Source organism: Buteo buteo, chromosome 10 (assembly GCF_964188355.1).
Source record: "Buteo buteo chromosome 10, bButBut1.hap1.1, whole genome shotgun sequence".
NCBI classification, from domain to species: Eukaryota; Metazoa; Chordata; class Aves; order Accipitriformes; family Accipitridae; genus Buteo; species Buteo buteo.
In genome coordinates, this window is record NC_134180.1 from 30,738,446 (window position 1) to 30,762,382 (window position 23,937).

The window sequence follows — 23,937 nt, forward strand, 5'->3', positions numbered from 1 at the left end:
GTCCCTTACCCCTGCAGTGAATTTGGCTTATACTATAGCACAGCTTCTTCTCTCATCCAAAAAATACACTAATACATATTGGAAAATCTCCTTTTTATTTTTTCTCCCTTGTGTGGGATCAGAGAGAACAGATTCTTTCATACCATAGCTTTAGGCCTTCTTTGTGACTGTTTTTCTTGTTAAAGCACCAGAGCTGGCTCTTGTAGCCTATTTTTACTGTGCCGTGTGATTCTGCAGACATTGACATGTGTCACCTGTGATGCAGCTACATTTGTCTGCTCTCTGTGCTCAACAGAGAGGAATCGATTCTCCACTTTCATTAGGTGGCAGGAGTAGACTATTGGCATAAAAAATACTAAAAAAAAAATTGGAAAAGAAACCCCAGGGCTTTCTGCATGGAGACCCAGCCTGCAGTTCAGTGGTCATTTGAATTATTGAATGGGATTAAAATAAAAGCCATTTCCCTTTTTGTCCCTTTACCCAGATGAGCCATCTGAAATGCAAGTTGATTTGTATTTTCTTTTATCCCCTCAGCTTGTTAGGGAGAATATTTTATTTCAGATTCCATTCTTCAAGGTTCTCCTATCACCCAGCGTGGAGCGTTGCTGTCATGTCCTTATCTAAAAAAAGAGAGAGATGGAAAAGAAAACAAAGCCCACAAGTGACACACGTTTTATTGAGGTGTTCCACATGAAGAGCAATTGTGTGCTTTACAGCGCACACAGCACAGTAGGAGCCTTCAAGAGGAAGAGAGGGCTATCAAATGAATACAAATTCATCTTTCAAATAGGTTAGATTGGAATTGCTCAGGCTAGTACAGTGTGGACCATATTAAAATACAGACCATTTTGCAGACCATCTTTCCATTCACTGCCACAAAGGCCACCTCCATTGGCAGACCACAAAAGCCCTACCTAGGGCAAGCAGATCAACTTCATGCTTGAGAAACAGCACGTGGAAATTTTAAGCTGGATGTTAGCACTGATAAACAGCTAATAAGGTAGAGTTAGCACAATGTTAATAGCTAAGGGAAATAGGTTTTCATCTCTCAAAAGTGTTCAGCATTCAAGATGTTTCTCTGACCCAAAACAAAAGTCATACTTACCACAGCACTGTAAAAACTCCCATGAAGAACATGGGGTATGGAGCCAGGGGGTCAGGATATTTAGCCATGATAGTCTCAATCTCATGCAGCACCTTATGTGACTCATTCTGCATCCTCACTAATGCTCTTAGAGTCTGCAACACTGGAAACAATGTACTGAACACATTTACGTAAATAAGCTTTTAACCTTCCTACACATCTCTCTGTGATGTCTTGCCAAGCCATGGCCAAGCCATGAGTACCAGTGAATTCAGGTCAAGCTGGATTCACTTACTTTGATGATTTCAGGCTCCTTTCTTTAATTCTGCTTTAACAAAAGTTGCATAGGAAACACCATTCAGTAGCCACAAGTCCCAGGTTGTTTTCTGAAGTTATGACAGTATTTTCCCAAATATAATGTCAAAGGAAATGAGAACTAAGTTTAGCAGTGAACACGCAGAAGATGAGTTTAAAAATTTAAAACTCAAGAAGATCAAAATAGGAGACTCAAAAATTTAATAATGTAATCCACAGCCAGCCTTCTAAGTAAGCGGGCTGTTCTTCAAGGTGTTAGGCATTCAGAGATCCCATCAACTGCAACGCTTTTAACCTGTACATGTGATTCTAAAAGCCTAACTGAGCTATCTTCCCCTGAGATTGGTCCATGGCTTTATTCACTCTTAGCAGTCCTTGAAAATACAACTAACAGGAAAGATGCTGTAAATATCTGTAAAGCAATTTGCAAGGTATGATACTTGTTGCTGAGTACGTGCTACAAGGCGTTATTCAGTGCTTTACTGATACAGGTTTCCTCTAATGTTTATTCTGCAGGTCTAAGACATTTGCTGTTACACGAAATATTGGGGATTTGGCTGCCAGTAAGATGACTCCAGTTCTTCTACCTGAAGCAGTGCCTGACATAATGAAGATATCCTTCGATGCAGATTCTGCATCAGGCGAGACTGATAACATCAGGGTAAATTATGTAGTGTCTGACTATTCTTTTGGGTCTTTTAATCAGTGGGACACCATTTCTTTTCTCCATAGGAAGATGTACAATTCATCTCTGACCAATGCTGCTTCACTCAAAATAAGTCAGGTTCAATCTAATAACACAAATAGCCCTATAGTAACATTATTTTAAAATCTGGAGTGTAATACATCAGACTTGCACACTTTTTCAAAAGCAAAAGCATTTTCTTTGGTAATTAATTTTACACTGCCATCTACAGGATAGGTCCACAATCTTTAAAATACTTTGCAACCATTATGCAAGCATCACATTCCTGGGGCAGCCACAAATGTTCCACGAGACGCTCCATTGCTCAACTTGTAGAGCCAAATTTAATGCATATAGGCATCCTGATTCAAGGATGGATGGCAGTTTGTGTGTCAAGTCAAAGGACTTCCTGAGCTACAGTTCTCCATAAAAGCCAGTACAGGCTTTCTCTGATGGGCAGCATTGTGAAGGCATCATCGTGACAATTCCTTCAGTGAAAGACTGACAGAGGTGAGGAATACACTGTCCTGTTCTGGTTTCTTTGTTGTCCTGCAACTCTGAAGGGTTTTCAGATAAAATAAGAGGCAAACAGAGGATGAGTACAGCGCTTTCCTATGGAGAAGTCAATAGGCAAACATACTGGCAGTGAGAGCAGTTTCCAATATCTTGGAACAAGCAAAGTTCTTCTGCTTTGTGCCTCTGTGCCGCCCTTCCTGAAAAGTCAGCATTCCACAGCTATTCTTAAATGAACAGCAACTGAAAAATTCCACTCACTGGAGCATTTCCCAATATCGTTAGAATTTCCTTTGGAAAGAAAATACTAGCGTTAAAATTCCAGTTTTTCAGTGGGGCTCATACAAGTTTAGAACCTTGTGAGACATGATAAACTGAGTAAAAAATTAATTGCAAACCTGTATTACATGTGAAATGAAAGCTTGTGATTATGTGTCTTTAGCTATTTGCTTCGTTGCTCCAGGAAATCATAGTTTTCATTTCATGGATTTGATTCTAATTTTAATTAATTTTAATTTGTTCTCTTGCAAGCATTGCTTAGCACATGTAATTCACATAGTTTTGAGGGGAAATTTCTAACAGCTGATATGCTTTGACCATCTAGTTCATACAGTCTCACATTCATGTCAGACCTCAACTGAGACAGAATTTTCATAGGCACAGATGAAGGTTCTGTTGTTTGACCCAATCAAAAATCAAAGGAAAGAACTCCAGTCAGTCTAGAGCACACTCAGATTTATCAAAAACCTAAACTGTCTAATACTCCAGGAAAACAAAATAAAATATTTAGTATTAATTTGTGATATAGTTTTCCATTCTTATAGCCTGAAGCTCTTTTTACACTAGATAGTCTCATCAAGTCATTCAGCTGATAATTTTGTCCAATTGAAAACCAAGTTGTCCTATGTCACAGCTTTGCTATCTCAAATAAACTGGTTAATTCCTCCTGCAGCATACGTGTAACTATTACCGAATCATAACATGCAAGTAATCCTCTTACTGTTGTCCAGTTTAACTTGACATGTGTATTATCTAATAGGGCAGACAGTCTGCAGAAGATGTTTCATCGGGAAATTCCTTTTCCTTTGGACGCTCTTCTTCACGAAAAGAGCCATTTGTTCAGTCCAAGTGCTCCAATGCAAGTACATTTGGGGTGCAAGTGTGCATTGAGAGGAAAAGCATACATGCAGCATTTATCAAAAACATGCCTCTTTATTACCTAGTTGGAGAGCACGCCCTTAGAATAAGCCTCAAGCCGGGTAAATACAACTGTGCGCAAAAAAAAAAGTAACAGGTGGGCGGGTGGGTGGGTAGGGGGGTGTGTATATACACATATATATTTGTATATGTACATACATATCTTTTGTATCTTAAGTACCACTAAAACTACCGTTAGACCTACCAGCCCTGCCAGTATTGGCAGCAGACTATGCTTGTAGCAGGAATCCCTTTCTCCCCCACTCGTCTGAACAGCAATTTCCTACCTCTCCCAGCAATGCCACTCAGCATGGCCAGCATCAAGCAGAGCTGATCTGTGCCTGCAGAGTGTGTCTGATGCATCCCTGAATCATTGGATTTGGGATGCAAGCACAGAGCAATTGGACATGGGCAACAGATCTGATGCAGTGTCCTGTAGCTACACTCTAAAAACCCAACCTCTTAAAGTGAATTATGGATTAACCCTGCCAGGATTTAGTCCTTAATGTCTTAATCCATGATCATAAGAAGTAAAAGCACAGCAGGCCACTGAATCTAGGTCTCCTAGTATCAAACCAATGGCCTAACCATTGGGTCATGCTTTACAATTCAAGAGCTGAGCCTCAATTCCTCTCTAATGCCTAATTCGCTATCCCATAGTGTTATCTAGTTACACAATCCAATTCACTTGACTTAAATCTGCTGATCATTCTGTTTATTGGCTTGAAAAGAATCTAGTATCATGCTAATATTTTAAAATTTGGTTAGTGCCAGTATGTGCTTTAGCTATTACAGAAATTTTTTGACAAAGTTGCTCAATTCCAAAAATAATCAATGAGCATATTTTCATTTGGGGAAGAATGGCTAAACAAATTATAGCAAAAATTGGCTTATTCTTTTATTCAGTTGGTAATACTAACAGTAATACTCATTTTTGGGCAATTTCAGTTTACACAGAGGCACCTATTGAAAAAATACAAGTCACAGTTCAAGCAGGAGACCAAGCTCCTACAAAAATGGTACGTTTAGTAACATTTGAAGATCCAGAGGCACAAGCATCTTCCAGAAAAGAAGCAATTAAAAGAGTGAAGAAAATCCTTGATGATACTGATGACCAGGTACTGCTGTAAAAATCCACTTCTAGATTTGTGGGAGACATTATGCAAAGCTTAGTTATTTATATTTCTTTTACTAAGTAGCTTCCTTTGTTTAGATAGTATACAAAAATTGGAAAAGACAGGCTTTTAGGTACACAAGTCTTTCTGCAGGTCTTATGTTTGCATTCACCTCTTCTGCAGGTGAAGGACATTAGAAAGAGCAGGTTGGTTTTGTAGGTTTTTCTGAAAATCTCTTCTAAGACACAAAATACCTGTTGTAGGCCCAAAAGGTAGTCTGTTCTTTTCAGCTACTGCAACTGTAGCAAAAAGGTACCTCACCTACTTACACAACTTGCCCTGAGATAGTCCCAGCTCCAGCACCGTCACTACCAACCTTAGTTACATGTAATTGTATGATCAACAATTTCTACACATGTTCATTAACACAAAAGGGTTTGGGGTATTGTTTTACTTATGTGTGGGTTTAACACATTATGAATTTGCGTTATTGTGTTGTATTGCAAGAATGCTGTCAGGCGTACATCTTCTCTTCTAAGGCAGCAGAGAGATTCATAGCTCTCTCTATCTGATTTTACTTATAGCCTTCTGCAGGAACACAAAAAAAATAATTTTGTTTTTCCAATGGTACCATTGACTAGGGGACAAGAAAATCCAGAAGTTCATCGTCCAGTGCCAGCAGCAGCAGAAGTGCCCAGAGTACAATGAGCAGCCCCTACAGCAGTGACTCTGACAACAGAGCATCACAGGAAGGCACCCAGATAAATCTGAAAATGAGACAGTCCAAAGCCAAAGGAAAGAAATTCTACCCCTTTGGGGACAGTAGTAGTAGCAGCAGCAGCAGTAGTGGGAGCAGCAGCAGCAGCAGTAGTGGGAGCAGCAGCAGTAGCAGCAGTAAAAGAAGTAGCAGTAGTAGTGGTAGTAGTAGCAGCAAAAGCAGCAGTAGTAGCAGCAAAGGCAGTAGTAGCAGTAGTAGTAGTAGCAGCAGTAGCAGCAGTAGTAGCAGCAGTAGTAGCAGCAAAAGCAGTAGTAGCAGTAGCAGCAAAAGCAGTAGTAGCAGTAGCAGAAGCAGTAGCAGTAGTAGCAGCAGCAGTAGCAAAAGCAAGGGCAGCAGTGGTAGTAGCAGTAGTAGCAGCAAAAGCAGGAGTAGCAGCAGCAGCAAGGGCAGCAGCAGCAGAAGCAGTAGTAGCAGCAGCAAAGGCAGCAGCAGTAGCAGTGCAGGTAGCAGCAACAGCAGCAGCAGTAGTAGCAAAGCATCTGGTATAAAGCCTAAGGCTAAGAAGCAGTCCAAGACTACACCATTTCCACAAGCTAGCGCTGCTGAAGGAGAGAGGAGTGTCGGTGAGCAGAAGCATAAAACACAGAGTAGCAGCAGTAGCAGCAGAAGCACCAGCAGTGGCACCAGCAGCAGCAGTGAAAGTACTGGTGCTTCCCATCGCCATGGCAAATATGACAGACGAGCTGAGAAGAAACGTGTCAAGTCCCAATTTAACGGTCACAGTAGTTACAACATTTCTACAGAATGGGTAAGGTTTTCTAATGCTTTACTTCTGCTAGGAGGTGATCCTTACTGAGCTGTAGTTAACAACTTCTTTTGGAATTTTGCAGGAATATCACCTTCCAAAAGTATATCGGCTCCGCTTCAGGTCTGCTCGCATCCATTGGGTAGGTCCCTTATTCAAGTGCACATTCTCATGGTGGCTATAGCTGACACGATCAAACATATTACTGAAGGGCTTTGTTTGGTTTATTTTACTTGAGCGTTCCATACTGTCTGATAACAACATTGACAATGGCCAAAACAAGCAGATTTATTGCTAAAATACTATTACACTACATCCTTCTGTTGTTGCAGCACTCGCAATCCTCAAATTTGGGTCAGGACACCTTTGGGCGAGATGCTGTACAATGCAGCCAGGCTAAGTTAACAAAGACGGTGGGGGAAGTATAGAACAGCAGGATCTTATAATGGGAATAGCTGTGTCCACAGTTCTTAGGCAATCATGGCAAAATCATCAGGTATGTGGATTGTATCAGAAACCAGGCTCAGTATCCATTACGGCACAGAGGTATTTAAAGTACATATCAGAAGTATGATAATGTAGTGCCTTTTGTAGGTGTTACCTGTAAAGTTATTATATGTCCTGCTTGTGAAAGAGGAAGATGATTTACAGTGTTTTTAATTAAATTTTAATCTCTTTTTTTTATTTCTAAAAAATATGGATATATTTGGCCACTTACTAAGCATCAGCTTTTGGTTTCCCTAACATTAGACCTGGACAATGTGATGTTGCCATTTGCAATCACTGTCTACATGGCCTTCCTGTCAGCAGAGAGGTCCAGGTGGATCCGAGGCACATTCCTACCCAACATGTTTCATGTCTGCATATGATAATAAAAATAACACTCTAGATATGTTTAAGTCTGTCTGTTGCCTATAAAGGGAGGCTGATAGCTCTGATACTGATGTCTACACTGTAAAACTAGAGGCCACGTCACAGCTTTTTCACCTATTTTTGTTTCATAGCATCCAGATCGTAAGATATCAAGCAGCTCATCGTCATCTTCCTCTGAGTTGGGAAGCAGCCACAGCAACAGGAGCAGCAGTGGCAGGAGCAGCAGGAGCAGCCGCCCAGGCAGCACCAGCAGCACCAGCAGCACCAGCAGCAGCAGCTGCCGCCACCATGGAGAAAATGCTGGCCACAGCTCAAGGAGGAGCCACGCGAGCAGAGGAGTCAGCAGCCACCACAGCCGTGGGTCCAGGGTGACACGTGAGGTACCACTGACCGCATGGTATAAACGAGCAGCCGGGCTTTGGTGCTGCGGAGCAGAAACTGTAGGTGTGGTGGCACGCTAACCAGCTGAGGTGGTTAGGCTCAGGAAGTACGCTGACAGTCAAGTTTGTAAACGGAAAGCTAAAGTCTGCTGAGATATTCCCCCCACCCCCCCCGAAAACATTTTTTTCCAAATTCTCTTGGCTTCGGGGTTTTGTTTGCTGGTTTCTTGGATATGTTTTCCTTCATTTCTAAAGGTGTTTGCAGTATGTGAAAGCCTGGATTTGGAAATTATAAATATTGAAGGGAATGGGGTTCTAAGTTAAAGGGGAAAGAATTTTCCCTATGAAAGCCCAAAATGCAAAATAAATTGCATTAAGGTAAAAATGAGGAGGAAATAAATAGGCTTCATTTAAAGATTTTTTTTAACTTAAGTCCACCTAATTACTTTTAGATATAGACCTGAAGTCATGAGTGCACGCAGCGTATAACTAAAATCAGACTCTTCGTGGTTATTACTGGTTGGTAAATGTAAAGTCCCATTAAGCACGGATCATCTTTATCTTTATTACACACTTAGTATTCTATAATTGTACTGAGCAAAGGTATCTACATAATAATAGAACAAATAGCTCTGCAAATGCAGGCAAAGTCTATGGGAACTCTGCTAGTAAGAAGGATTTCAAAATAATCAGTTGGCATGAAGGAGCTGTAGTAGAGTAAAATACATTGTGAATGTGTATCCTGCTATGAAGATATCTAGTACATACTGTAGGCAGCTATTTGAAATATTAAAATAATGAACAAAATCTTACTACATGCATAAAGATAGTTTGGAAGAGTCCTGGATCCCTTATCAAAACAATCATGTCTTTGAAAATTCCTGGTAGTAATGAAATAATCAAGATTCCAACCAAATTTATCCTGAAATATTGGGGATATAGAAATACATACCGCAAACTAAACTGATGAAGGACGAGGGCTGCTTCCTGCTATCAGCACACATAAACTGGACTGTAAGGTCTCCAGTGAATAGACAGAAATACTTAAGCACAGATGGTTGGGGGTTGTTTTTCAGCGCAACTTCCTGGGAGACGTAATTCCACCTGGCATTACGATTGTGGCACAGGCAGTAAGGAGTGACAACAGAAATCAAGGTTATCAAGCTACAGCATATGTTCGTTCTGATGCTGCCAAAGTTGATGTGCAACTAGTTGTGGTTCAGCTGGCTGAAACCAATTGGAAAGCATGTGCTGATGCTGTAATACTGCCTCTGAAAGCACAGGTAAGCACGCAGGCAGCTTTGCCCAGAAAGACATCTAAAAAGCCCAGAGCACCTGCTGATTAGGAGAACTAAACCGGAAAAACATACGTATTTTGAAATGTTTCACAAAGTTCATGAAATTTCAGAAGATGTTCCCATCTTTTGCCAGTCTTTTGAATTAAAAATAAAATTAAAAAAAAAATAAAAAATAAAAAAAGTCCACTCAAAATCTGCCAAAAAAAGATATTGACTTCTAAGATACGTCAAAATATGACCAGTAGAAGTATAAAAAATGTTTGAAAAATTGACTGCTTCTTTACTACCTATTTGTTATTTGCTCTACCATGGTTTTCTTGTCTGGAAATCTGGCTGTTTTTTTCTATACAATTAATTTCAAAAGACTCATAACTCAAACGCATTTGAAATGTTGTATTTCTTAGGATTTATATGAAAAGATGGAAAAAGTATAGTTGTGTAATAGATTGATGCCTGAGAGAGCATCATAAATGAAGGAACAGGTCTTTTCTTTTCTTTTTTTTGCGTCGCCCTGTGCTGCACTTCCCATGTGCCTTTTAACACAAGAGATCTTTGCAGAACAATTTACAAACCTCTGCTTTTCACAGCTGCAATTAACAAATTCAGCATGATATTTCAGTATTGAAAAAAGCAGGGTGGGGTTCAAATCAAGAGGTATTGGGGGAGGTTAATAGAAATTAAAGTGCAGTCTTCTTCTAGAAAAAAATACATATTGATTATGAAGTTACCAAGTCTAAGGATATCTCAGGAAATTGTGACAAACCTGATGTTTCAGGGGCTGCTTGGAGGCAGGAACATGTACATGTAGTTCTGTACAGCCTAGCAAAAGTTTTTTCTATTATGCCCCAGATTTTTCCAGATGTAGTAAAAATTTCTCTGTGAGCCTATTTAGAGCAAAAGAAAGACTTGGAAACATTAAGGATGAATGTGAAGTTTCAGGAAAGAAGAAAAGCTTGCATTTTGAAATGGTCAAGGGTGGTTCTGTGATTCTTTTCTGAAATTCGGGTGACTGTTTCCCTGTTCATAAAGGCCAGACTGAGATGGGGCAAGGAGTGCCGGGACTACAGGATAGCAGCCACGGCTACCACAGGCCAACTGGCGAGGAAGCCGGCCGTGCAGCTGAAGGTGCAATGGGGAAATCTTCCATCCTGGATAAAAAAGACAAGCACAGCGTATGTAATTCGTTCTTTCTTAAATTGTTAATTTGCCTTTCTTACACTAGTTGGCTTTATAAAAACACTGAAAATTTTTCAACCCAAACATATTTGGGTGTATTTTTGGATGGAAAACACAAGTTCAATGGCACAAAAGTATTTTGTGAATCTGTTCTACTTTCTCCACATTTCATATTAAAAGATATCCCCCAAATATTTAAAAAGTTGTCAGGCTTAATTTCATTTTCCATATTAAATGATTTGATATTTCAGTTCAAAATGCCTTTTTTTTCTGAAACGCTCTTCTATTCCGTCTCAAAAAATACCCAGTTAAAATGAGCAAAATAAACCCAATGTGTTTCCTCTGGATAAAATCAACCATTTAATTTGATCTAAAGTATTATTTCTTTGACTTTTCAGTTCTTCCTGATTTTTCAGAACTGCCACTAGTCCTCATCCTCCCATGAGTGCTTTTGCTCACCTACCTGAGTTGTTTGTCACATCTTGTTTATATCTAGATTCATGCAATACGTTCCTGGTGCAGCACTCATGTTGGGCTTCTCAGAAGCAGATCAGAGAAATCCATCTCATGAATTCATAGTAAGGGTAGCTGCAACATCTCCACGAACAATTGATACAGTAATTAAAGCTCCTGGGGTACGTGTCAATTTATATTTTCCTTTTCCTTACCTTGAATGAATTTTCAACTAATAACATTTTGATACTAAATGTAAAGGGAAAAAAAAGCAAAACATTCCCCTTTAGAGAAGGTGCTATATACCTGTCTAAATTACATGGGTCTTGAAATACATACAAGAGTACTCTTGATTTTTTGCTGCTTTGGTGCAATAAGTTGAATATCAGACTGTAGTCAAATACCTTATTTCCATGCTGAGAACAGCACTTAGGCCAAAATTGTTTCAAGCATGACTGCTCTGCACTCACACCTTTATTCATTTTACCCAGTGTGACTAGTTCTGTGGCATGTATGGGGGTCTCAGAGCAGATAACGGAGGCCTTGAGAACACCTCGCCCTCCATTGCAACCATGATCAGTATCTATCTGTGTTGGCACTCAAGTCCCACATCTGCAGCAACCATGCTTGATGGGACAGGTCCATCAGGTTACGACAGCCACAAATACAACTCTGCCTTAACCAAACTGCAGTAGTTAGTTACACTCTCAGAGCAGTTTGCACAGGCTGGATCTGAAGAATCCCACTGATTAATTGGTCCTTGTCCACCAAATCCCTATGCACTGCTTTGAAAAATTTCCCCTATGGATCTCTGGCAAATTAATAACAGCTAGCTATTCATACACAGAGAAATTAGTGTGTCTTTAACCTTCCATGGTGCTTCAGTATTGCAGGCTCTTTAATGTATGATAATGAAGAAGTAGGCACACTAGGCATTAATTTGATTCTCTTGGTAAATGTAATTTGTAGCTACAGCGAGGCGTCTTACCCCAATGTTCATCATGCCAGTTTTCAGCTTGTAATGGATGCTGTTCACTTTTCCAGACACATCCATCAACTTACTCAGTTACTTAACTTGTTACCTTATTTTTTAAGAAGTGACTTAATTATCACTTAAACTTCATCTATGTCAGTTGCTTTCCAATGTCCTTAACAATTTCTAAAAAAGTCGAGAAGTGTGACTAGAAGAGAAGACAGTGATTCCTCACAAAAGCTTAAGGTTTGTGTGCATCCTGGGGAGACTAACACAAAGGCAGTTATATAAATACATCTTCAAGACATTTTTTTCCAAGAGTCTTTTTTTGTTTGCAGTCATATCTTGAGCAATATGGTTCAATTTATCTTAATGTATTTTCATTTCTGCTTTTTCAGGTAACACTTTACTATCAGGCACTCCGAATACCATTCACTCTGCCCTTAGGCCCATCTCCAACTTACAAGACTCGAGATATCACTGCCTGGAATTTATTTCCTGAAATAGCTTCACAAATAGCACAAGAAGATCAATGTAAATATTACTTATATGCTTGTCTCATGAATAAGCAATGTTTGCAGATCCGTCCTCTGCTATGACTGGGCCTTGCCTTTCCTTGTAGTGGTCTTATGGGGAAGTATAGCATCTCTAACCCCGCTTCCTCAACAGCTCATTCCTTCACTTAGAAGCATGTTTGCTGGCAGGTGAAAGAAGAGACTTCAAACTGATGTAAATATTCAGAGTTCAGGAATCCCTCCTATCTGCAAGGACTAGAGGTTGTCTTTTGCCCCTTCTAAGAAGGTGCCGTCTCTGCATTGAGAGGCATCAGATGGTGGGTACAAGACAGATCATGTCTTTTCTGGTCTCTTTATTTTCTTCAAAAAAGAGTCATGTGAGTCTTAGCTGGTTGGTGCCGAGCACTTCTGTGGGCAATGTGAACTACTTTTTACAATGGTTCGTTACTATTTTTAGTTTCTCAAGAATTTGGTACATTTTAGTCCTTGTTAGCTTGAGTTTTGTGTTTAGCATGTAGTCAAAATCAATATTAGTATAGTCTGTATCTGGTAGTTATTCTGTAGTTCTATCCTGTCCTTACAGACTCTGGCAGCATTGAAAGCTTCTGCCAAGGAGATGATAAAGTTTCTTTCCTGTTTGCTGGGTAGTTCGATCCCATAGAGGTGGCTTTCAATACTTTGCAGCAACACGTATGCTGTTGCCACATCTGCCGTTTCTTTTCTGGTTTTGTTTTGCAGCCACATGTGAAGTCAGAGAGGGAGATTTCAAAACATTTGATCACTTGAGCCGTACATATTCCTTCAATAAAAACTGCAACCTGATAGTGGCCCAAGACTGTACTGAACACCCAAAATTCATCATTACTACAAGAAAGGTTGATCCTCAGTCTTCCTCAAGAGAGGTTCACATAAATACAACCTCAGCGTAAGTGTGGTTTATCCTGAGGTTTCAGGAATTAGGTATAAAGTTTCAGGGAGTTAGTTGGGGGATGGGAGACATCTCGCTCCTAGGTGAAACTGGTTTGCAATCAGATATTTGGGGAAACACAGGATTTCCAGAAGGAATCCTCATCCAAGACTCTTTGGTTCAGTTGCTCTTGTCTTCAAGGCACCATTGTCTGATAACATGCTCATTAAGTCCCCACTCTGTCTTTTCTTTAAATGTTGAATCTCAAAACCTAAAGTCTCAATGAATTTTGGACTTTGGAAAGAAAACAGAACATTCATTCATTCATTCAAAATTCAGATCTTCAATTTGGTTCTTTCCTAGCTTTGGTCACAAATATCTCTACTTTTCACATTTTAAATTATCCACTAGTTTCTTCTTTTTCTTTCTTTCTTTTACTGAAGGAACATCACAATCTGTCCTGCCGCAAATTCATCTCTCCTTGTAGCATGCAATGAAGAACCAGTTCTATCACACAGTGGGGTTTCTGAGTATGAAAAAGGTAAGCTGTGATACCCACTTTTCCAGGACTGACCTGGAAAGTAAATATCTTCAAGATGTTTTTATAAATTCCACAGAAAAATCTCTATGTAAAGAAAACACAAGTGGGATTAATTCAAAGAAAAACTAGAGACTTTACTTTCTTAAGATTTATATTGACTTATGTTCCTCTGTCCTATAGTATATACATTCTTACTTTCCTCCAGCATAACTGACAGGTAAATAAAGCCCTTTCTTATAAATATGGTATATACAGGTTGATGATTGTTTAGAAAAATTTCTTGTTATAGTCACAGTTAGATGCTTTGGTTCAGATATTTAGCTGGAGCACCACCAATGTCCTTATCATTTTGAGACTTAGGAGACTGAATACAAAAGTCAATTCCAACATAGGGAACAGCAGTAGGGTATTTTTACAAATGAAGAGATAATTTCTTCTATTTTTGCTTTCTCTCTCCACAAAAAAAAAAAAAATAAATATTCCAACTGTAGCAGCAAAATAACCATTGTGAAGGAAAATGCATTATGATGTATCTTGTGCTACTCAGTTTCTCCATTAATTTGAAATTAAGCAGATTACCTTATGATTCACTATCTTTTTACAGACAATGTTAAAATTTATAAAAATGGAAAAACAGTTAGTGTGGAAGTTCCAACACACGGACTGAAGAATGTGACTTTTGATGGTGTGATCCTTAAGGTATTGTGCTTACTTTCAAGGTTACTACTTTCTTTCTCTTTAGTACCTTGGCAGCGTAACAGACCAACACTTCAGTATTCACAACAAAGATGTGCTATTTTATAGGTTACCGTAGCTTCATGGATGAGAGGAAAGACCTGTGGAGTTTGTGGAAATAATGACAGAGAAAAGCACAATGAACTCCTAATGCCAAATCATAAGCTGGCACACAGCTGTTCTGCTTTTGTTCATTCATGGATATTGCTAGAAGAAACCTGCTCTGGTGGTGAGTAGCTCTGAAAACACTTTATGCTTGGGGAGAATATGATTTCACTTTTCCTCTGCCAATAGCGAGAAAATATTTTTTTTAAAAGCATCAGGTATCTTTTACTTAGAAAAGACAATAGCGATATATATCCATTTTAACTTCATTAACCACTGACTGTTTAAAACACTGCCTGTGCATATAGGGAATATATACTACAGCAGAAGTCTTTGTCTCATGTGCAGTTCAATGTTAAATAATTGATTCTACTATAATTTCTTACACTGAGTAGCTTTTTTTTCTTGGAGAGACAAAATTAGGCCTAATCTTGCTCCCACTGAAAAAAGTGTGATTTTCACCACTGAATCAAAGCCGTTTCAGCTGTTGTCTGCAGCCTTAATTTACTCAAACAAGTTGCAGACTATGAATGCAGTGTCAGATCTTAAGTTTATGTCAATTTTCAGAGTGCACAACAAAGTTTCATTTTTGTTCTGCACCATCTGAGGGTGCAATCTCAGGGAAATATTTAGCAATACTGCTAAAGTAATAGAGCTTCCTCTCACACGTAGCTGGAAAAATAATGATGGCCTCCCATAACATCAATACAGTTTTGTTTTGTAGGTCTCCATTTACCTTGGACCTGAGATAACTTTATTGAAGTTAATGGTTGTTTTCTCCTTGACTTCAGTGGCAGCAGAATTGTACTTATCTGTGTGTCAGGAAACGGAGTTATAGCTGGGATCCTGTTAAGTTACATTATACCTTTCTAGTGAGATAATTGCCGCATTATAAAAATCATCCAATACAAAAATTATCCGTGATGTTATTATATAAATGCTGCCTTTTTTTTTTATCCATTCACTACAGTTGACATTTTTCCTAATGCAATGAAGTAGCCATTGTGCTTCCAGTATCTATTCTTAATAGCTTTCAGACATGAGAGGTTATTTTCTGTGTATTATGTAGTTCTAAAAAACTGGGTATACACGATTCCATTTGGGTTATATTGTGCAATTAGATTTTTAAAATAGCTCCCCTTTCAGACTCTTTCCTCTAACCCCCAACTTATTATCATCCTATCTCGATAACCTCGCTACTGTGAAAACGGTTTGTCAGGCACCTGTGTTTTAATAAAAGCTGAGGAGAAAATACGGACCTTTATTATTGCAAGGATCGATTGGGATTTATTTCTACAATTTTAACTACCTTTCCTTTTCCTCTTAGGGTGCAAGCTGCAGCGCAGTTACGTGAAGCTGAATCGAAAGCCTACTATTGATGGAGAGGAATCTACGTGCTACTCTGTTGAACCAGTACTGAAATGTATGAAAGACTGTACTCCAATCGAAAAAACTTCAGTTAAGGTTGGCTTCCACTGTTTCCCAAGAGGTACGATATTTTTCTCTCTCTGTGTCACGTACTGTAGGAGCTCTGTCAGAGCACTCAAAAGAACAAAACACAGCACAGCCACGCACAGACCTGTATTGCTCTGGCTCCTCTCTGAGCTGCTGTTTTTAATCCCATTAGTATTTGCTATAACCACTGACAGTACTGGCCAGCTAAAAGCTAGTTTAGATGATGGCAGGTAGCATCATCTGAGAAAAACATTTGAGGTGGTAAAAGGGGCAGCAGTGATCGATAAAATTTTTTTCACATTTTCAGGATCTCCATAAAGTTGAGATAAGCAACAGTGAGTCCTTTTATGCACATTACAGCCTGCAATTTTGTGAAGACCAGGGCAAGCCGGGCAGTTGAAAGTCAGTCAAGTAGTGTGACATGACTGCTGTGATTAGGCTGCCATGCTATGCCACTGTGCAATACATCAGCAAAAAACACGTTGCTGAAATGTTCTCTAGATTGTTCCAAAAAAAGGTTTGTTTTTGAAGGTATTTTATACACACACAATCATGCCCCAGATTTTTAAAAATACTGGGCCTTTTTCTCCTTTCACTTATACCAATTTGTCATGGATGTGATGCATTGTCTAACACAGGTTCACACGGAAGTTATATAAGCATGAGAGGAGAATCCAGCCTGGAACATTGAGATATTTCTGGTGCATTCCTTCCTAAATCTTTTAATGAGTTACACAGTACCTATATACCTTAGAGGGAAACCTACCGTTAGGGAGTATCTACTGAAGTGGTCTGTTCTCCGTGTTAACCATTGTTGGCCAAATCCATTGTTAGCCGGGATAATCCAGTGTAGTTTCGCTGAAGCCAATGGACCTGTGTTGAATAATACTGGAGAGGAACAGAGTATTTTATGTCTGATTTTAAACAACATCCTATGTAGAACTTTGCACTTTGCTCATGTTATTAATATCTGCAACAAGTATCTGTCTATAATAGTCAACCATCTCCAACTGCCTATTCAACAAGTAGCACAGAGAGAGTGCTAATAGTTTTCTGATGGCTCCCTGAGATGTGAAGAGATGCATCCTTTTATGAAAAGAAAAACCCACCCTCAACAAAAAAACCTTCCAAAATCTTGTCATATCCATGTTTCACAGATTTCTTTTGTGTGTCCAAGTCTGTATCTCTGAAATGTCACCACCCCAGGCCACTCACAGCCTCAGAATATTAGGCTATAATAAAGCTGTCTCATTCTCTCACAAAAATGTGTGAGAAAAGAGGAAAATCAGAAAAAAAGATATGTTAGTTGTCACAGCCAGTGCTGCTTTTACAGCAACTGCTGGCTTCTCTGGTTCATTTACTGAACCAGAGACTGGGAAGACTGCTAGCAGCACTCCTAATCAAGGGCTTTTTTATTTATTTTTCCTGAGGAGAAGGAGGAGGAGGGGAAAAAGGAGGAGGGGAAAAAGGAGGAGGAGGGGGAGGAGGACGAGGAAGGGAAAAGATGCCATTTATGGTTTTTTAGCAAGACAATTGCTTTTCCTCAGGCTAAGGATCAATAGGAATACAAGGCCAGCCCTTAAAAACTGTTCTTTTTCTTTCTTTGTTCGATGACTTGGAGAAGAAGCAGAAACAAAATTCTCATCTTTCTCAAGCTGAGAACATGTATTTGCATACACTGAACAAAGACCTTTTCTCAGCTCTTTGTATGAGAAGTCAGATCTGACAGTCTGCTGTTTCAGAAGAGAGGGACCCCATCACTGTCACCAGTGGAGCAAGGATATAATGAAGTACAAGGATGCACAATTTTCCCTGTTGTCCTCAAATCAGTGAGACTGTAGTCTTAGGATCTTGACTGAGGCAGATGTCACTCCAAGTTTAAGTCCACATAGTGGTTCACATTTCAAACAGGCCACAAGCCCTACCCATAGGGGTTGTGGTTACTCAGCCATGATCCAGTTTGCCGAGGGATATACTTCCTACACGGATATGAATGTGATCAGACCCACAGTGCGTCCAAGAGTAAGAGACATAACAAGCATTAATGTACATAAAAAACAGAACTCAGACATTTTATAGCATTTCTCATTTCACAGCTTGAACATATTAAATATTTTGAAAAAGCATCTCCAGCACCTTTCTGGGAAATATTTATTATCCTGTTTGTTATGCAAAACCTGTGCTTCAGGTTGGACAGTAATTTAGCCAAAGAGAATGTTAGCATTTCAGGAGATAAGTGACTGAAACAACCTGAACCCATACAGTGCTCTCTAGATTTCCCCGTGATGAGAGGTGGCATGTTATAAATGTATTGTCCAACTGAGGGATAAAACAAATGGAGGTAAAATTATGAAAGCTTTACCCATTCTCATTACACAAACTTAATCTGAATGGATGTCCTAATATTCTTCCAGATGCAATGATAAACCTCCAACTACCTAAGAATATTTATTGGGAGGATGAATATCATTATTCCATTTAGATTATTTCAGCATTAAGGGATATGGCTTATTCAAGCTGCTGTTGATAAAGCAGTGTGGTAAGGTTAATACTGCAACTGACAATGCTCTGCCAGATTTCACAATATATGGGAAACTTTAATTAGAAGTTTATGAACCTCTGAAAATTCTCCAAAGGGCTTATCCTTCAGAATGAACTTCGACAAATAGTCAGCTGAAATACACAGTGATATGCAGCACTAACATAAAAAGAGATTGCTGATGTGTATTGGTATGTGGTGGTCTTACATAGACGGTGGCTACCTCCAGCACTTTTACAGCTGCCTGCCTGTTGTCTTTGTGCTTCATGAAATGTTATTCATTTTGGTTTTAGGGAAGTATTATAGTAATTATATCATGGATGAAAATCCTGCTCCAAGTCAATGAGTCAGTAAGATGTCAGTTGTGGGGGCAGGATTTCATTCTTTACTTGATGAGGGAGTTGGCAGCCATCAAAACAGTGTTTCCTTGAAATGTGTTAATTTGCTTGATGCTAGTTAACAATGGCTTTGCTCTTCTGACAGATACTGCTGTAAGCCTGATGGAATGGCAGAGAAGCAGCGACAAGAAATCTGCATCTGAGGATGTTGTGGAGTCTGTGGATGCTGACATTGATTGTACCTGCACTGGCAACTGTAGTTAAGCTAAATGCTTTAGTGTTGTGCTATAGACATACTATACAAATAATTGAATAGCTGGAAAGATAAGAAGGGAATGTAATAGCTGTAGTAAAATATTTAAAAATGTGCTTGAAGAAAATAAGCCTACTGCACTGCATCCAAAGTCAAAAGCATTAAGTACAGTCTGCACTGCTTAATAAATATGTTGTTCATTAAATAAGTATTCATGTGGTCTCTCTATTTTTCCCTATCAACAAAACAATCAGACCAACTATAATATTATCCAGAAATTCTGCTTCCTTTTATCTGAAATATAATTACAGCTGTCCTCTCTTAAAATTATGTTCAGTAGGTGATGAAAGGAAAACATCATTACAGCTACTGCTAACATTCCATTGTGCAAAGAATTTCATATTTAGCATACTAAAGACACAGTAAGCATTTGTTTTCTTTTATGTTTTCTGGTAAAGAGCAAAGTCTGTTCTTGGAACCATTCTGCAAAAAAATACATTTTACTCCCAGCAAGACCATTAGCCTTAGTACATTCTACAAAGGAATGAATTGGACTGCTAAACTCCCACTGTAGCTTTCTAGAGAGCTATAGTGTGTGACACAGTCCCCATTTTCATTTAAATTTCAATGGATGTACTGTTGCTTCATGAGCTAAAGGTATGAATAGGAACTTTTTTTTTGGTTTACCATCTCCTATTGTATATCTATGAAAATGATGCCTTCAAAAACTTCAGGGAACAATAATACATCAGGTAGCATTCCAAATACTCCAAAAAAGTAGTATATAGAAAAATATGGAAGATCAATAGCATCATAAAGCTAAAATAAAGTACAAGCAGGACAGTTAGACTGTGTTTAACCAGTGAAGTGTCAATCTGCTAGCTTTCACTAGGCCCATGCAGAAAGGCAATTCCCTCCTACCCCAGGAGACCAGGAATAGGTGGCACCTTCAAACCCCAAGCAACAGTACAGTATCTCTTCACCTTGTACATGAATCAGCTGTGCAGTGAGCCGTGATACATTTTCCATAACAGGCTATAGCAGCCAGCATGCCCTTCCAGAGAACCCTTAAGCATGGGCAAGGTACTGCTGAACCCAAATGCTGCCAGGAAACTGTCTTTAAAGAAAATACTTATCTTTCTAACTAAAAACTGAGCTATCAGAAAGACAATTGAAGACTAAATAGCTGAACAATTACAGAATAACATTTCTCAGTAATTTTCTTTCCAGAGCAGAAACTTGAGTAACGTATAGCACTCCTTTCACTCTCTCTCAAGTTGCAGCTTGCTACCAACTTGAAGTTAGAAAAGATTGGGTTCTTTCTCAGTGTACTGCACTTCATTACTTCCAGAAGAAAGTAAGTCATTATGAGTTTGTTCAAACCAGGGCTCAGTAGGCTGAGCCTGGTGCATACCCTGTGGCAAGCATGTTTGCCTCTGCCCCTAAGCCTCTCTCCCGGGAATAACCTACAGAGGGCAAAAAGGGGTTACCTGCCTCCTTCCCTTCACCCAGCCTTAATGTAGTCCGTATGTTGTATTTGCGAACCTTCATATGTAGCGGGTCTATATGCAGATAGCCAGAGGTCTATTCAACAGCTGTTTTTCATGCAAGTATGTTCAAACTAAGACCAGTAACATGAGGTCTTGCACTGTGTTTTTATTCGTAATAAAGCATTCACAAATTCCCTGTACAAAAGCTGTGTTTTGCTAACTCGTCAGAAGTACTACACTGCAAAAAGGATAGCCCCAAACAAGAAGGGAGATGAAGACTATTGCATTCCATTTTCCTTTAAAAATCACACTAATATTACACCTGGAGAGCCCTTTTTTTCCTGGTATTGTTCTCACTGTGGCTTATGCGAGATTTGCCATTGACTTTCGTAGGATCAGACTGTCATCTTTAATCCAACACCTTTATCTTTAATCCGCTTGTTTACAAAAGAGAAACTTTCACCAGTCAACCACTTCAGATAAGACAAAGGTAGTAGTGAGAGAAGAAAAAATGAACTTTCATGCTCAACTACTAGAACAGGAATTTAGTAACAGCAAAGAGCCATTAGTAAGAGAAGTAATTCTGCTCACAGTAAAACACAGTCATCTACACAGAAGCATGACACTAATTAACAATGATCAAGCTGAGATGTACAGTACAAAAAATACAAGCAGCTCATAAAGGCAAATGCCTTCTCCCAGAAACAATTTACAGATTGTTAAAGTCATTGGAAAAAACTTAAAGGCAGAGATTGATCAGCAGTCCTAAATTAGTTTATTCTACAATGGCGATATATAATAATAATAATAATGGGTACTGTAGAGTGTTAAAAAACAATAAGCGTGCCAGGTCAGGCCTGAGCCTGCTGAAGCCCCACTTTGGATCCTGCACCAAGAAGGCACTTCCAGCGCCCCAATTAAGGGGAGCCACCAGAACAGCTCCACATCTCTTGCTGCTAAATTGTCATGCCTGGAAAAATGTATCCTGCCCACGCTAAAACCACACATATATGCTTTTCCCTCAACATAAGCTCCTCTGTTAGCACTTTCCACTGGCTGTGGTGTTCGCAGGCAATAACGCTCCCAACAGCACGGAGCTGCATGCGATGGCTTGAGCCCAAAAGTCCTAAAGAAACTCCTAGCTCACGCACTATCCCAGACACAAGGAAAGAAAGGCGAAAATGCCCCACAGTGCCAGAGCACGGCCAGGGAATTCACTCACCATCACCCTACCAGTAACACAACCCCAGGCTGGGGCGCAGGCTCAGCCGGAGGGGAAAGCAGTCACCAGCAAAACCCAGGCCCAGTCCTGCCACTACTCCGCGCAGGGCAGGGTGAGACACCACTCTTCGTATTTCCATTTCCAAGGGGCAGCGTTCCTTTCTGTCCCGTTCCTGTTAGTTAGTGCCCTCTTGCTGAGGCAGCTGAATGCCTTTGACTGACCGAAAGACTCCACTGATGTTGCAGCTGTAGAATCTAAATATAATGAAAGTTCGTAAAGTCTGAGGTTGGCAGTGGGCACGGCAAAGCAAAACACTTAGAACCAGCTCATTTTGCCAAAGAAATTAAGAGCATTAGCAGTACAAGTGTAAAAAAAGCTCTTCTGGAGTTTCTAATGCACCACATAGACATTTCCAACCCATCTGGGAGGGTATCTGCAGTCCAGATTTAAACCTCATTTGGAAACCATCCTGTCCTATCTTATAAAACAAACCAAAGTTATATAGACTACCGAGTATTAAAATGTGTACTTCACAGTCTGAGCTTTTATGCACTCTACTTTTCATTCCTAGTGCTTCTCAATGATATGAATTAATGAACTCCAGGCTTTACTGTAGTAATCAAGGAATATGACCTTGCAATTATAGTACTCCAGTATTGTTTAAAAAAATGAGTGTCAGAAAAAAGATGCAGGCCTAAGCATAGGCCAGGCTTGAGTCCTAATCTTGCCTTTGCAGCTCTGTAATGCAGTTTTGCATGAGGCTGGGGATTTCTGTGCTTCATTTTCTGCATCAGAAGGATACGACTACTTACCTACTTGATGGAGTCAGAAATGCTTATGAATTTATAGTCCCGTATGTCTTTTGCAAGTTCTTCAGTGATTCTAGAGATGAAAAGTAAATTTTTCCACTAGATCTCCTAACCACATGAGTATATTTTATTGCTAAGTTGAAGGTTTTCATTTTCAGATTCATCCAACTGTAAAATAACTATACATTTGGAAAAAATCAAAACAATGTACTTAATTTGTTCACGGTCAGCTTTGGTTAAACCTTAGTGGATTATTCATAAAAGCCTAGAATTGGATCCTGCTATTACAGTGGGATAGGCACAAGGCTGTTGGAGACACAGTCTTTTGTATCCTAGGCAAAGACAACAAACCTTTCGTCCATCAGACCTGGCTCTTTTGATTCACTAATTTTAAATGACACAGTGACTCTCAGGAAAGCATGGTCATTCTGCTCCAAAGAAAGGAGCTGCAGCATGATAGGAAAGGACAAAACCGTTAATATCAGACCCCTCCTGGAAATGAAATGCCTGCTCCGCAGCATGAGCATTAACAAAAAATAACGTGTACAATTCTAACCCCACTGAAGTCAATGGTTAAACTCAACAGAGATAGGCTTTTACTCAGTATGTTTGAATGAGTTATTAAACGAACTTTAGTTGTCCCTAAAAATAAATGTACTATGTGGATCTAAGTGCAGCTGATGAATAAGAAACCTGGGGAATCTAACAAATACAGTAGTTAGGGCTAAAACCAGAGACAGCACAGGAGGTTGCAGAAGAGAGTAGCTATTAGTAGCCATCTGAGCTTTATGCTGAATCTCAAGGTCTCTCATGCCATCTACTGGCTTTTTTGTTTACTAACTATGGTTTAAATCTTTTTCCTCCAGGTTTATTTATAGGTCTGATACATTCCAGGCAGTTTTATATAAATTCTAATCAAGGTTTGGGGTGGGTTTTTTTCCCTCTAACCTCCACACTTGATTACTATGTGTTTTTTTCCTGTAAGTACATTACAATTCTGTACCTTTCTGAACACCATTTCACATTGTCTCTGGAGGAAAAAGACATTGCCTAAGACATTCTCATTTCTGTTATTGCTGGATAGGCAGTAATTACATTGCAAGCAGGGCTGGAAGAACAGTTTACTAAGAAAATCCAAAGCTGTTTGAAAATAGTACTTACGGTTCTTCCTCAATCAGTTTGAGAAGGTTGTTATTTTGGTACCTGAAAATGCTTTAATGTACAAAAGAATATCTGGTTTTCCCTCTTTTTTCCCTTGCAGTTCACTTAGCTGTAATTCACAGTGAACACTTATATGTCCTAATATTATTAAGTTTACTTTCAGATGGGTTTTGGGAAGCAGGAATTATATAGAGATAGCTCTGGTGACAGCACTTCCCTTCATTATCTGTAGCCTGTTTCTCCCTGATGTCCCAGTTTCCCTTCCCTATTTATCTGTGTCCA

At 39.4% G+C, this 23,937-nt stretch overlaps 1 protein-coding gene across 1 annotated transcript in view; it reads left to right on the forward strand.

Moving 5' to 3' along the window:
* Positions 1 to 19,145, forward strand: part of LOC142035485 (vitellogenin-1-like) — a 43,397-nt gene extending 24,252 nt beyond the window's left edge. The window contains exons 20-36 of the mRNA XM_075037579.1: positions 1,916 to 2,060; positions 3,637 to 3,856; positions 4,743 to 4,912; positions 5,551 to 5,959; positions 6,131 to 6,435; positions 6,518 to 6,574; positions 7,437 to 7,685; positions 8,762 to 8,968; positions 10,013 to 10,155; positions 10,656 to 10,794; positions 11,984 to 12,119; positions 12,839 to 13,025; positions 13,451 to 13,548; positions 14,153 to 14,247; positions 14,353 to 14,512; positions 15,716 to 15,877; positions 18,866 to 19,145. Of these exons, the coding sequence (XP_074893680.1) occupies positions 1,916 to 2,060; positions 3,637 to 3,856; positions 4,743 to 4,912; positions 5,551 to 5,959; positions 6,131 to 6,435; positions 6,518 to 6,574; positions 7,437 to 7,685; positions 8,762 to 8,968; positions 10,013 to 10,155; positions 10,656 to 10,794; positions 11,984 to 12,119; positions 12,839 to 13,025; positions 13,451 to 13,548; positions 14,153 to 14,247; positions 14,353 to 14,512; positions 15,716 to 15,877; positions 18,866 to 18,984 (3,001 nt within the window). The 3' untranslated portion in view covers positions 18,985 to 19,145. The remainder of the gene's footprint in view (positions 1 to 1,915; positions 2,061 to 3,636; positions 3,857 to 4,742; positions 4,913 to 5,550; positions 5,960 to 6,130; positions 6,436 to 6,517; positions 6,575 to 7,436; positions 7,686 to 8,761; positions 8,969 to 10,012; positions 10,156 to 10,655; positions 10,795 to 11,983; positions 12,120 to 12,838; positions 13,026 to 13,450; positions 13,549 to 14,152; positions 14,248 to 14,352; positions 14,513 to 15,715; positions 15,878 to 18,865) is intronic.
* Positions 19,146 to 23,937: the final 4,792 nt, after the last annotated feature.